General features: G+C 40.0%; 1 protein-coding gene across 5 annotated transcripts in view; it reads right to left on the bottom strand.

Annotated features, from left to right (window-relative positions):
• SPICE1 (spindle and centriole associated protein 1) overlaps nt 1-13,286 on the bottom strand; it is a 116,743-nt gene extending 103,457 nt beyond the window's left edge. For 4 of the 5 annotated variants that reach the window (XR_002823619.1, XR_002823620.1, XM_023728871.1 and 1 more), the window contains exons 1-3: nt 13,068-13,088; nt 7,840-7,938; nt 5,168-5,215 (exon numbers count right to left, since the gene is read on the bottom strand). Coding sequence is in view for 3 of the 5 variants with exons in the window: in XM_023728871.1 (XP_023584639.1) it covers nt 5,168-5,215; nt 7,840-7,938; nt 13,068-13,073 (153 nt within the window). In the remaining 2 variants the exon portion in view is untranslated. Of the gene's footprint in view, nt 1-5,167; nt 5,216-7,839; nt 7,939-13,067; nt 13,089-13,184 lie in introns of those variants that run through there. The other variant, XM_023728873.1, reaches the window with a different exon arrangement.
• Between the last annotated feature and the right edge of the window lie 805 nt (nt 13,287-14,091).

Raw genomic sequence — 14,091 nt, 5'->3', positions numbered from 1 at the left:
AGCCCTCCGTCCAGCAACTCAGTCCCTCGGGGAGTTTGGATGTATCCATGGGGCCTCCACGACCTTTCCTTGTACAGGTTGTGTTAGTTTCCCCAGTTTTTAGTCTCTTAATGGACTAACTTTTTATTACATAGTAAAAACTTATCAGTATATTTTAAATTAGATGACAGGGATTTTGTTCATATTCGTAGTTTCCAATATTACAGAATTTATAAAGCCAAATGTTTGCTTTTATCCCTTAGCCACCTCAGTGAACTCCTATAAATCTTAAGACCTCTGGTTCTCATCTCTGCTTTTGCTTTCAGACTTCTGCTTCCCTGGATTTTTACACCTCCAATGTCCCACTTCCACATGACACCATTTGCAGGGCTATAAACATGTTGCATTGTTATTCTTGACAACAATGTGATTTTCATGAAATAAGTGTGATTTATGCCTAAGGTGATTCGGTGGTTTTGTCTATTTAACCTTGTGCTCAATAAGCGTGTGCGCACGTGTCCATGTGTGTTTACATAATTGTACGTGTAATGTTTAAAGAAACAATTCTTAACTTTATTATTAAAGCATGCTCTTGTATTTTCTATTCTGTATTCTACTCGATTAAAAACGTGCTGGTTTTAACCCACTAACTGATTATAAACCAAAATCACCACCTGCTGTTAAGTCAATTATAACTCATGGTGACCCTGTGTGTGTCAGAGTAGAACTGTGCCCTGTAAGGTTTTCAGTGGCTGATTTATTTGGAAGAAGATTAGCAAGACTTTCTTTCAAGGAGCCTCTGGAAGGACTTGAAGCTCCAACCTTTCACTTAGCAACCAAATGTGTTAACTGTTTGCACCCATCCAGGAACTCCCAAATTGATTTTGTTGTTGTTGTTAGGTGCCATCTGGTTGGTTCTGACTCAAACTTCGACCCTACGTACAACAGAAAAAAAATACTGCCTGGTCTCAAGCCATCCCCACAATCATTACCATGTTTGAGCCCATTGCTGGAGTCACTGTGTCAATCCATCTCGTGGAGGGTCTTCTTCTTTTTTGATGACCTTCTACTTTACCAAGCATGATGCCTCTCTCCAGGAACTGGTCCATCCTGATAACATGTTCAAAGTACGAGATGAAGACTCAACATCCTTGCTTCTAAAGAGCATTCTGGCTATGCTTCTTCCGACAGTCCATGGTATATTCAATATTCTTTGTCAACACCATAATTCAAATGCATCAACTCTGTGGTCTTTCTTATTCACTGTCGAGCTTTCACCTGCATGTGAGGCAACTGAAAACACCATGGCTTGGGTCAGGCGTACCTTAGCCCTCAAAGTGACATCTTTGCTTTTTAACACTTTAAAGAGGTCTTTTACAGCAGATTTGTCCAATGCAGTAAATACACTGTTAGATTTCTTGACTGCTACTTCCATGGGCATTGACTGTGGATCCAAGAAAAATGAAATCCTTGACAATGTCAATATTGTCTCTGTTTATCATGATGTCGCTTCTTGGTCCAGTTGTGAGGATTTTTGTTTTATGTTGAAGTATAATCCATACTGAAGGCTATAATCTTTGATCTTCATCAGGAAGTGCTTCAAGTCCTCGTCACTTTCAGCAAGCAAGATTGTATCATTTGCATATCACAGGTTAAGGAGTCCTGCACCAATCCTGATGCTGTTCTTCCTTCTATAGTCCAGCTTATCGGATTATTTGCTCAGCATACTGATTGAGTAAGTATGCTGAAAGGATACAACCCTGACATATAGTTTTCCTGATTTTTAAACGACGCAGTACCTCCTTGTTCTATACAAACAACTGTCTCTTGGTCTATGTACAGGTTCTGCATGAGCACAATTAAGTGTTTTGGAATTCCCATTCTTCGCAATGTTATCCATAATTTGTTATGATCCACACAGTCAAATGCCTTTGCATAGTCAATAAAACACACGTAAACATCTTTCTGGTATTCTCTGCTTTTAGCCAAGATCCATCTAACATCCATAATGATATTCCTAATTCCACATTCTCTTCTGAATCCAGCTTGACTTTCTGGCAGTTCCTTGTCGATGTGCTGCTGCAACCACTCTTGAAATTATCTTCAGCAAAATTTTACTTGATATTAATGATATTGTTCAGTAATTTCCGCATTCCCTTGGATCATCTTTCTTTGGAATAGGCATGTACATGGTTCTCTTCTAGCCAGTTGTCCAGGTGGCTATCTTCCAAATTTTTTGGCATAGACAAGTGAGCACTTTCAACACTGCATCCATTTGTGGAAACATCTCAACTGGTATTTCGTCAATTCCTGGAGCCTTGTTTTTCACCAATGCCTTCAGTGCAGCTTGGACTTCTTCATTCACTACCATCGGTTCTTAATCATACGCTACTTCCTGAAATGGCTGAATGTCGCCCAATTCTTTTTGGTACAGAGATTCTATGTATTCCTTCCATCTTCTTTTGATGCTTCCCGCGTCACTCAATTTTTTGCCCATCTGAAAAACCAAACCTGTTGCCATCAAGTTGATCCCAACTCATAGCTACCCTACAGGACAGAGTAGAACTGCCCCACAGGGTTTCCAAGGAGTGGCTGGTGGATTCGAGCTGCCAACCTCTTGGTGAGCCGCCGAGCTCTTAACCACTGCGTCACCAGGTCTCCTTTTTTGCCAACAGAATCCTTCAATATTGCACCTTGAGACTTGAATTATTCCTTCATTTCTTTCAGCTTGAGAAATGCTGAGCATCTTCTTTCCTTTGGTTTTCTAACTCCAGGTTTTTGCATATTTCATTATAATACTTTACTTTGTCTTCTCAAGCCATTCTTTGAAATCTTCTGTTCAGCTTTTTTACTTCATCATTTCTTTTGTTCGCTTCAGCTACTCTGTGTTCCAGAGCAAATTTCAGTCTCTTCAGACATCCATTTTGCTCTTTTTTGCCTTTCCTCCCTTTTAAATGACCTTTTGCTTTCTTCATGTGAATGACCTTGATGTCCTCCCACAACTCATCTGGTCTTTGGTCATTAGTGTTCAACATGTAAACTCTATTCTTGAGATGATCTCTAAATTCAGGTGGGATATAGTTAAAGTTGTACTTAGGCTCTTGTGGACTTGTTCTAACTTTCTTCAGCTTCATCTTGAACTTGCATATGAGTAATTGACTGTTCTGCAGTCAGCCCCTGGCCTGACTGATGACATTGAGCTTCTCCATCATCTCTTTCCATAGATGTAGTTGATTTGATTCCTGTGTATTCCATCTGGCGAGGTCCACGTGTATAGTCGACTTTTATGTTGTTGAAAAAAGGTATTTCCAATGAATAAGTTGTTGGTCTTGCAAAATTCTATCATGCAATCTCTAGCACTGTTTCTATCACCAAGGCCATATTTTCCAATTACTGATCCTTCTTCTCTGTTTCCAACTTTCACAATCAAATCACCAGTAATTATCAATGCATCCTGATTGCATGTTTGATCAACTTAGACTGCAGAAGTTGGTAAAAATCTTCAGTTTCTTCATCTTTGGACTTAGTGTGCAAATCTGAATAACAGCTGTATTAACTGATCTTCCTTGTAGGCATAAACATATTATCCTATTACTGACAGCGTTGTATTTTAGGATAGATCTTTAGATGTTCTTTTTGATGATGAATGTGACACCATTTCTCTTCAATCTGTCATTCTCAGCATAATAGACAATATGATTGTCTGATTCAAAACGGCCAATACCAGTCTATTTCAGCTCACTAATGCCTAGGATATCGATCTTCAAGGGTTCCATTTCATTTCTGACAACTTCCAATTTTCCTTGATTCATACTTTGTACATTCCATGTTCCAATTATTAATGGATGTTTGCAGCTGTTTATTCTCATTTTGAGTCAAGCCACATCAGCAAATGAAGGTCCTGAAAGCTTGACTTCATCCATGTCATTAAGGTCGACTCCACTTCGAGGAGGCAGCTCCTCCCCAGTCGTCTTTTGAGTGTCTTCCAACCTGAGGGCTCAACTTCCAGCACTATATCAGACAATGTTCCACTGCTATCCATAAGGTTTTTATAGGCCAGTTTTTTCAGAAGTAGCCCACCAGGTCCTTCTTCCAAGTCTATCTTAGTCTTGAAGCTCTGCTGAAACCTGTCCACCATGGGTGACCCTGCTGGTGTCTGAAATACTGGTAGCATAGCTTCCTGCATCAGAGCAACACACAAGCCACCACAGTAAAACAAACTGACAGATGAGTGGTAGCAAAAAAAAAAATCTATAGCAGAAACTAAAAAAAAAACTTAGTAGGGCTTGAATTAGGGTTAGGAAACAAGTAAAATACAGATGGGTGGAGAGGAAAGTAAGGAAACCAATCCAAGTAAGGAAAACAGGATGAAAACAGCATGAATAGGGGCTCAAAAGTGGAAGTACCCATGGTACATTCAAGGGATAAATTATCACACTGACTAGACCAGTGTATTTGTAAAGGATAGTAATAGCAAATAATGCTATAGATTAGATTAGATTAGATGAGATAGAAACAAAAAGATAGATACATACAGGGCAATACTAAACGAGAAAGATTTGGACTGTAAATCTAACCTAATAATGAAAATCTAATAACGTTAGGATAGATATTCTTAGCTAAAATGAGGGTGTTCAGAAGATATCCTTTTTTATCTTATGATTGTTGTTACTTGTTGTCCAGTCAGCTCCAACTCATGGCAACCTTATGTATAACAGAACATAACGTTTCTGGTCCTGTGCCATCTTCATGATCATTGATATGTTCTAGTCCATTGTTGCGGCTATTGTGTACTGTCTTCTAATCTAACGGGCCCATCTTCCAGCACTATACAGGACAATGTTTTGTTGTGACTCACAAGGTTTTTATTGACTGATTTTCAGAAGTAGGTCGCCAGGCCTTTCCCTCTACTCTGTCTTAGTCTGGAAGGTCTCCTGAAACCTTTCCACCATGGGTGACCCTGATGATATTTGACATACTGGTGGCATAGCTTCCAGCATTATAGCAACACACAAGCCACCACAGTAGGTTAAACTGTCAGACAGGTGGTGACTATATAAGCTTAAACAGAATTAAATATAACTGAACAATTTCCAGGAATTTCTTATGGTTTCTATTCTGAAGGCAAGAAACCAAACATCCAAAAAAAAAAAAGAACAAATTAGTTAACTTTCCATATTAAACTTACCAGATCTTCAGGAGTTGCCCGATGGACTGTTAGATCATTCACAGTATTCTGCAAAAAAAGACAGTCTTTCTTTAAAAAATAGGTTTTCTTTTTTTTTTTAGCATGCACTGCATTTTAATGGCTGAAAAAGGATTCAAAATTCTGGGACCAGAGAGTTCTTTCCAGGAATCAGTATTCTTAATTTAAATATTAACACAGACTATTTTTAAGCGTCTTACAGAAAATAAGCACTAAATTCACCAAGCAGGTACATATTAGCTTAAAACAATGAATATGACAAGGTAAGAGACTTGGTAGCACAGCAGTTAAAGCACCCAGTAGCTAACAGAAAGGTTGGTGGTCTGAAACCACTAGCCACTCCACTCCGCAGGAGAAAGACGTGGCAGTCTGCTTCCACAAAGATCACAGCCTTGGAAACCCTACAGGGCAGTTCTACTCTGTCCTATAGGGTCACTATGAGTCAGAATCGACTTGCCAGCAACAGGTTTGGTTTTTTGGTTTATAACATGGCAGCATATAAGTCAAAATAAGTAAGTTTAACTAAAGCTTTAGTTTTCAAACTGTATTCCATGGGATGGCAGGATTCTATGAGGCAACTCTATGAAGATTTCTAAACTAAAGTATGGTCACTGTAACTCAAACCCAGTTGCCGTCGAGTCAATTCTGACTCATGGTGACACCATCTGTGTCACAGCAGAACTGTGCTCCATAGGGTTTTCAGTGGCTGAATTTTTGGAAGTAGATCACCAGGCCTTTCTTCCAAGGCACCTCTGGGTGGACTCAAACCTCCAACCTTTAGGTTAACAGACGACAGCATTAACCATTTGCACCACCATGATCACAACAGAGAGATTCAATTTCTGGCCATACAGACACCTTAAGCATAGAACCCACCATAATGACAGATAAGGTTCCAGAGCATTGTATAATTTCAAAAGAATTGCAAATAGTCACTTTAGTAAAAGAGGCATTTAACCAACATGGCAGGGCCACCATATTTCACAACTCCAGGAGGTGTCATTAACATCTCAGTAAACAGTACCCCCTGGAATTGTGCAGTGCACAGCCCGCACCACTCTAAGCAGTGGCCTTGCAACCTGATCCTTTCCAGAATGAATTCAGCCATTCTGCTACTCAGAGTTAGTAAGGCAGGAAATAAAACAAGTTAGAGTTTTACTTCTAAATGATGACAAGTACAAAGACAACTGAGTCTAGTGAAATAGCTTCTGATGTATTAAAAGACTCAACTTTTTGGCCACAGTTTATATCTAGCTCAAGTGTTTACTATACTAAAACACTTATCCCTCTTACATTTATTTATAAAAGGACAAGGCACAAATATAAGGTAATGAGATTATTTTTAATAACAACCATAATAAAATCCTGGCATACAGATAAGTGGTAAGCTTGGAATTTGTTCCTATGGGTGAAGATATAATAATTTTATTAATATTGCTTACAACTATTTTCAATAGAATTTCCTTCAGAGCTAATTTACAAGCCGTTCAAGATAATATCTTATATCACAACAGTATTATTCAACTTGATTTCTCTTCCATCATTCACCAGACTTTGCACCGTATAACTTCTGACTACTTCCCAAGGTCAGTCTACCTTCAAAAAACACAGATTTTTTTCCAGCATTGGAGACAACAAAAAGTAAACGAGGAAAGCAATTTCAAATGATGGGTTTCAATTATGTTTTGAGCAACAGCAGCATATCAGAATAAATAATGAACTTCCCAAAGTGACTAGTGTGAAGGGGACAATACTTATCACATACTTTTTTTCCCCCTTTTAGTCAGTCATTTCCTTAGAGTCACACCCTTATAATATTTTATAGCCAACTAGATGGCAACAAAATAATCTAAGCACAGAGAAGTCCCACTGCCCCATCTCTAAATGCTGGCAGTTTGCCAAGGACATCTGGCTAAGGTGGCTGGCCACAAGCCGGAAGGTTCTAAGTCAAAAGAATCCCTGAGATACAAACTAGTTCCTGACTAGTTACTTTCCACACGGGAAGTGAAGGGATCTCCCGGTCTAAACTAAAGTACCAGGCTACAAAAGATATACGTCCCCTTGGTAATAACATGGGGCACTCAGGGCAGGAATCAGGGATCATATGACCCAAAGGCACTGGAGACGTGTGTTGTATCTCAAGAAGAACCTTTGTACTGAAATTGATCAGCCTCTGGATGTGAACAACAAACAATCTAAGGGGTAAGAAAGCAAGGATCACCCGCTTTTCCAGCCAAAATGCCAATCACATGACTAGAGTATCACTGATTTCTATGCGTAAGCCTATAAAAGGTACCAAAAATTTCAGAGTTCAGTGATCAGGTTAGCTAAAGGTGCCCTAAAGCAGGAGTTCTCTATCAAAGCTGAGATGGAGGACTTTTTTTTTTAAAGACACATTGCAGACCCACTTAAGATTCCAATTCTTCAGATAAGGTAGGGGTGATAGCCTGGATATGTGTGTTCTAAAAAAGTTCCCCAAAGGATTCTGTTCTTACCCTCCAAGGCCTACGATGTAACTATGCCTGGAAACTCATTCTGCCCTATTACATACTGAGCCCCATTCAAAGCACTGTTTGAATGACTAGGGCCATGGTACCATGTTACTATTGCTCCGGAATAACATTATGGTGTTATATTATGCCACCTAGACTTACATCCCATTCTTGCTTCACTGAAGGTTTCTTCTTCTTTACTTTCAGTGCTTTTCTTCCCACTCCCCGGGGAGCATAACGGTTCACTCTGACAAACGACATCTAGGAGTAATAGTCACATTAAATTTTTAAAATACAAGAAAAAGTACTAATTAAGCAACACCAAAGGGGCGAAAAGACACCTGGGAAGTATAAAATAAATATTAACACGTCAGCGGAAAAATGTACAACAAAAGGAACCAAAAAACAAACCCAAACCCATTGCCATCCAGTCGATTCCAACTCATAGTGACCCTACAGGACAGAGTGGAACTGCCCCATAGGGCTTCCAAAGAGCAGCTGGTGGATTCAAACTGCCAACCTTTGATTAGCAGCTGAGCTCTCAACCACTGGCAACAAAAGGAACAGGCTACCAAAATACTTGGTTCTCTTACTTCACCATTAACAGAAAGTTAATACCGATAATTATAGTACAAGAGGTCTCAAGTCATTAAGTACTTGTTTAATAAAGAACTCTAGGAACACAGAAGTTATTATCTAAAACAGAGAATAGAACAGTAGTCATAAGTTTTCTCACTGACCACACAAATTCACAACCAACAGAGAAAACGCCAGTCACATGCTAAGAATATGAACACAAGGAGGCGAGGGGAAGACAAAAGAGAGTTAGGGTTCTTTTTAAAATACTCTCAATCACTAGCAGGTACAAATGTGCTTATACCTTAAAATAAAGAAGCTAAACTCCAGAGAACAATGAGCTATAACACCATTTCCAGCATCTCTCTCACATGATAATGGAATAGCATGATTTTTCTAGTTTGATTATTCATTTTAAATTAGAATTTGTAAATTGCCAACATTCGCTTGGCACTCTTAAAAGAGCAATGCTAAGAACACTGGACTAAACATTATACAAAACTAGAGAAAAGCCTACAGCCCCTAAACACTAGGATTTTATAATGCATAAACATAACTAAAAAGAGCAACACATACATGACTCCTATTCCAGAACCTCCTTACGCACCTAAATAATTACACAACTTTCCAGCTGATCGTTCTCCAAATTATCCTAAAACAAAAATTCTAGTATTCTCCTTAAGTATTTTTTTATTAAAAAATCATTTAGCTTACTATAATAAAGGCGCCTAAATGCAAGTCTTAAGAGCTTGCCCTTAATTTTCTTCACTCTCTGTTCATTCTCTCTCAACTCTTATTCACTCTTTAGCACTGTATCAAATTTCAAGGGGTTTATAATCTACCAAGGAGATAAGCCACATACAAGTTGGAGAATAATATTTTAGTTGTATATGTCTGACGGGGAGGGTGATGATGACGATGGTGACGGTGGTGGTGGTGACAGCAGCGGATAACACATACTGAGTGCTTCCTACATGACAGGTACGGTTCTGCTCTTCACATGCATTTTTCCTTTAATCTCACAGGAACCCCATGAGGTACTTACTACTTATTACCCATTTTAGAGATGAGAAAACTGAGGGACAAAGAGTTAAACTGTGAAGGTCACAGGGCTAATAAGCAGCAGAGCCATAAATACCATAAAATGACATGAAATGAAATAGAACTGAAAATCCAAAAATAAAACTCACAACTGATTTTCGACAAGGGTGTCCAAATAAATGAATGAGGAAAGAAGAGTCTTTTCAACAAACATGCTAGGATAATTAGATATCCACATGAAAATGAATGAAGTTACACCCCTACCTCGCATACAAAAATTAACTCGAAATAAAGCATAGGCTAAAATGTAAGTACTAAAACTACAAAACTCTTAGAAGAAAACATAGGAGTAAACCCTCATGTCTTGGGTTAGGCAATGATTTCTTAGAATTAGATATGACACCAAAAGCTCAGGCAACAGAAGGAAAAAAAGACATACTGCACTTCATCAAAACTAAAAACTTCTGTGCTTCAAAAAATACCATCAAGAAATGGGAGAAAATATACGCAAATCAAATATCTAATAAGAGACTTGCATTATAAACATATAAGATCTTACAGCTCAACAATAAAAAGCCAAATAACCCAACTTAAAAATGAGTCAAGGATGTGAATAGACATTTCTCCAAAAAAGATACAAATGGCTAACAAGCACATGGAAAGATTCTCAACATCATTAGTTATTAGGGAAATGCATACCAAAACCACACTGAGAAACAACTTTGTAACCACTAGGATAGTATTGGTGAGGATGTAGAGAAATTAGAAACTTAATCATTGCTGGTGGGAATGTAAAATGGTACAGCCACTTTGGAAAACAGTCTGGCAGTACCTCAAAATGTCATCCAGCAATTCCACTCCTAGGTATATACCCAAGAGAAGTGAAAACATATGTCCACACAAAAATCTGTATAAAAATGTTCATAGTAGCATTATTCATAATAGACAAAAAGTAGAAACAACCCAAATGTCCATAAATGATGAATAAAAAATGTGCTATATCCAGTGGTGATAGCTGTACAACTCTGTGAATATACTACAAACCCCTGAATTGTATACTTTAAGTGGGTAAATTTTATGGTATATAATTTTATCTCAAAAAAGCTGTTATAACAAAAGATTGGAAAAACCTGAAAGTTGTTCAAAGAAAGGATTCTGATGTATTTTACTCTTTAATCACTTAGACTTTCAATTTACTCTGCAGAAGCAATCTATATAATGAATTATGCGTCCATTAAAATTATATTAAGAAGAATGTTAAATGACACAGGAAAATACATAAAAAGTGTAAAATGCAAAATACAGAACTACGTGTATGGTATATTCTCAAAGATACATATTTACATACACACACACATATATATATGAATATATACATACATATGTATATATATATATATATATATATGTATATCTTGACCCTATAGGACAGAGTAGAACTGCCCCATAGAGTTTCCAAAGCTGTAAATCTTTACGGAAGCAGACTGCCGCATTCTTCTCCCCTGGAACAACTGGTGGGTTCAAATCGCCAACCTTTCAGTTAGCAGCCGAGCTCTTAACCGCTACACCACCATGACTTCATATATATATATATATATATAAAATTAATAAAGCAAGCACTTATTCTGTGCTAAGTGCTTCACATTTAATCCCACAAACCCTGTGAGGTAGGTACTAAGCATAGCGTTAACAGTACAGAGTATGACACCAGACTGACTGGATTCACATCCCAGCTTTGCCACTTACTATAAAATGGAGCTAAATATTTGCAAGGTGCATGGCGCCCCTGCCTAGCACACACTAAGGCCTATTTAAGGACTGATGATGTTGATGACAACGACAACAGCTATTAGATCCCTTTCCCTACTGAGAAATATGGGGCTTGTAGAGATTAAATCTAAGTCATAGCTAATGGGCAGCATTGGGAACTGGCCTCAGATCCAGGTCTGACTGTACAGCTCATGCTGGAAAACCTGGCTAGAGGTGGGTTCTCTCTGGCTGGCTCTATATTTTCCAAACTTTCTACAATGAACCTATGTTACTCTTAAAAATAGGGGGAAAATTATTTCAAGTTATAATTTTAAAAAAACTATACTTATTCAGAGGCTGAAATTCCATCAGCTCAATTCTGAAAAACCAGTCATGAATCTCAAGCATGCACAGGCTGATGAATAGTCAAAAACAGCTGTCAACAGGCCTGCATTCTTGTTTCTTTCATAGGTGAAGCCCTCAACTAAAACAATATCAAAAATTCAGGAAAAGAACTAGTTAAGCCATTTTTAAAGCAATGGTGGCTTCTGATGTATGTTTGTTTTTCAGTAAAGCAATATAAAAATTAATGTAAACATTACCAATGATAGTGACTATATTTTTCTTAACCAAGAATCAAACTTTGTGGTCTAACAAAGAAATGCTGTGCCACTGATGAGGCCAGAGGCCATAAGGGTGCTGTAGTTTGCATGCTGAAATGTGGAACTGCAGCAATATTCTTACGGTTCACAGTGCTATGGAATCAAAATAATAAAACTAGCACAACCCAGAAAATCCAGACTTAAAGAAAATCTGAAATACTAATTTAATACTAATATTAATACCAATTTCCTAGTTGCTATCCTCTTCTTCTCAGGCACCCACCGGGCCCTCCTTACGTACTCCTTAATCAAGGGTCTTCACCCAGTTCTATCCCTAGCCCTTTTTGTCTTTCCACTGGGCACCCTCTCTCCTCATCCATCGTTTTTGAGAGCTTACCACACACCAGGCGCTACCTGGGCACTGGAATACAATAGGAAACAAGCCTAATGTGGTGCCAGGTCTCCTGGAGCTTACTTTCTAGATCACCAACGAGGGCTTCACACTCTCCCTCTGTGATCTCATCTACTCCTGAGAGAAGCTATGAATGAATCTGGCACAAAAACACACTGTGAAAATGAGTCCCAATTCCACGATTCACACCTTTCCTCAAAGTACCAAACATTCATTTCTAACCATCTACTGTGCACACCCCCAAATACCTCAAATACAGTATAGCCAAAACACAGCTCAGCATCCTCCCATCCCCAACCCCTGGTTCTGAATATGTAACTGGCTTGCTTAGGAAAAGTCTGCCGGATTAAGCTGAACTGGCAGCATTACCACCCCTCCAGTTACTCTGATTTAAATCTTAGCATACACTTGTTTCTTCAGGTCTCTTAGCCAGTCAGATACCAGAACCTATTCTTTCCCTAAAATACCTCTCCCATCGGTTTCCTCTCCTCCATCTCTACTACGAATGTTCTTGTCCAACCTCTCATTATTTCTTCTGACTGGTTTCTCTTTCCCTCATTCACTCACTCTAGCATCCATGTATTCCACAGATACTTTGGAAGCGCATGCTGGGAGCTAGGCACTGGAGACAGCAAGAACGGACTGCAATTAAACAAGTGGTTACATTCAACGAGTAACGTAAGAAGTAAATTCAGTGAGCCTTGGAAGCGCCTCATCTACGCAGCGCATTGAGAGAATGTCCCCTCCCGTCCCCAGATGTTCCAGGCAAGGAAAGGTGTTTACAACGGCCTGGAGAAGTAGAGCTTGACTAGTCGTATCTCGTTCGTCTTTGCACCCTCAATTCCAGCCCAGCCAACAGTGCCCGCACCAGTGCGCACGCGCACCACGCAGGGCGCTCCTAATAAGCGCACCACACACTGCCCTAGACGCCCGTCGTGACACGCATACACTCGCCAAACGCACGGAAGCGCGGCGGCGCTTTCGGTAGTAAGTATCCCTATAGCAGGCACCTGCATCCCCGGAACAGAAAGGGGGACGCCACCACCGTTCTCCCGACCCCACAGCCTCGGGCCCTGAGGATCGGCGGTGTGCGGGCTGCAGGCCTCCAGCCCGCCATCGGAACCTGCCTTGCCGTTTCCCAGCCGCCGCCTTCACGGACACAAAAACTCCAAGATCCAGATCCGCCTGGCCCGCCACAGACCAAAGCAGCTCGCCGCTTCCGGCATGTTGCCTGGGTGACCGGAGCCCCGCCCACTCCCTTGCGTATATCCGGCGAGTCCCGGTCATAGGCGCCCTGAAAGTCAGCTTTGGGTTTTGCAATGAGGGTTTCAGCGCCTTTTGCTTTCTCGCAGCGCCCCCTTCTGGAGCTTTCAGGACAAAGCTTTGGAGAGTAAGCCTGCAGCGTTAGCCGGCGTTCTGGAGAATGTGTTGGAAAGATGTTCCTCTGCACACCAGGCTTCACATACCACACTTAACTGCCTTCACCTCTATTCGTTTATTCAAAAAAAGTCTGTTAGCACCTACTGATGTGCCAGAGACTATGTTAGATTCAACAGGAGTAAAAATAGGCAAGGTCCCTGCTCTCATGAAGCTTACAACATAATAGAAGACAGTTGATAGCCACACAAACATAACACTAACATTGTGATGAGTGCTAAGAAGGAGGTCATCCAGTCGATCTCGACTCATGGTGACCCCATTATAGGAATATTTGAGTTATTCAGGGAAGCTGAGAGGCAAGGATGAGTAAGCGACAGGGAAGGGTAAAGCATCGCTGCAGAGGTAGCCTTATCTGTGTCTAAGACGGAGGTCCCCAGGCTGCCGAAAATTCCACTGCCTCAAGCAGCTTGCGTGGCACGCCCCCTAGCTTTACATTAAAATCCTTGTTCCTTTGCCTGGTATACCCTGTAGCTTTACAGTAAAATTCTGGTTCCCCTCTCCTTAACTGCTGCCCAACTAGAGGAAATTGGCAGAAATCAGTTTAGGCATCATGTTGACATTCAGGATAAACTTTTAGCTCATACATAGTAACTT

The sequence above is a fragment of the Trichechus manatus genome, unplaced genomic scaffold (genome assembly GCF_000243295.1).
Source record: "Trichechus manatus latirostris isolate Lorelei unplaced genomic scaffold, TriManLat1.0 scaffold00026, whole genome shotgun sequence".
In the NCBI taxonomy this organism is placed as follows: Eukaryota; Metazoa; Chordata; class Mammalia; order Sirenia; family Trichechidae; genus Trichechus; species Trichechus manatus.
Note: the sequence above shows the minus strand (reverse complement) of the source record. Positions and strands in the feature narration are given on the sequence as shown.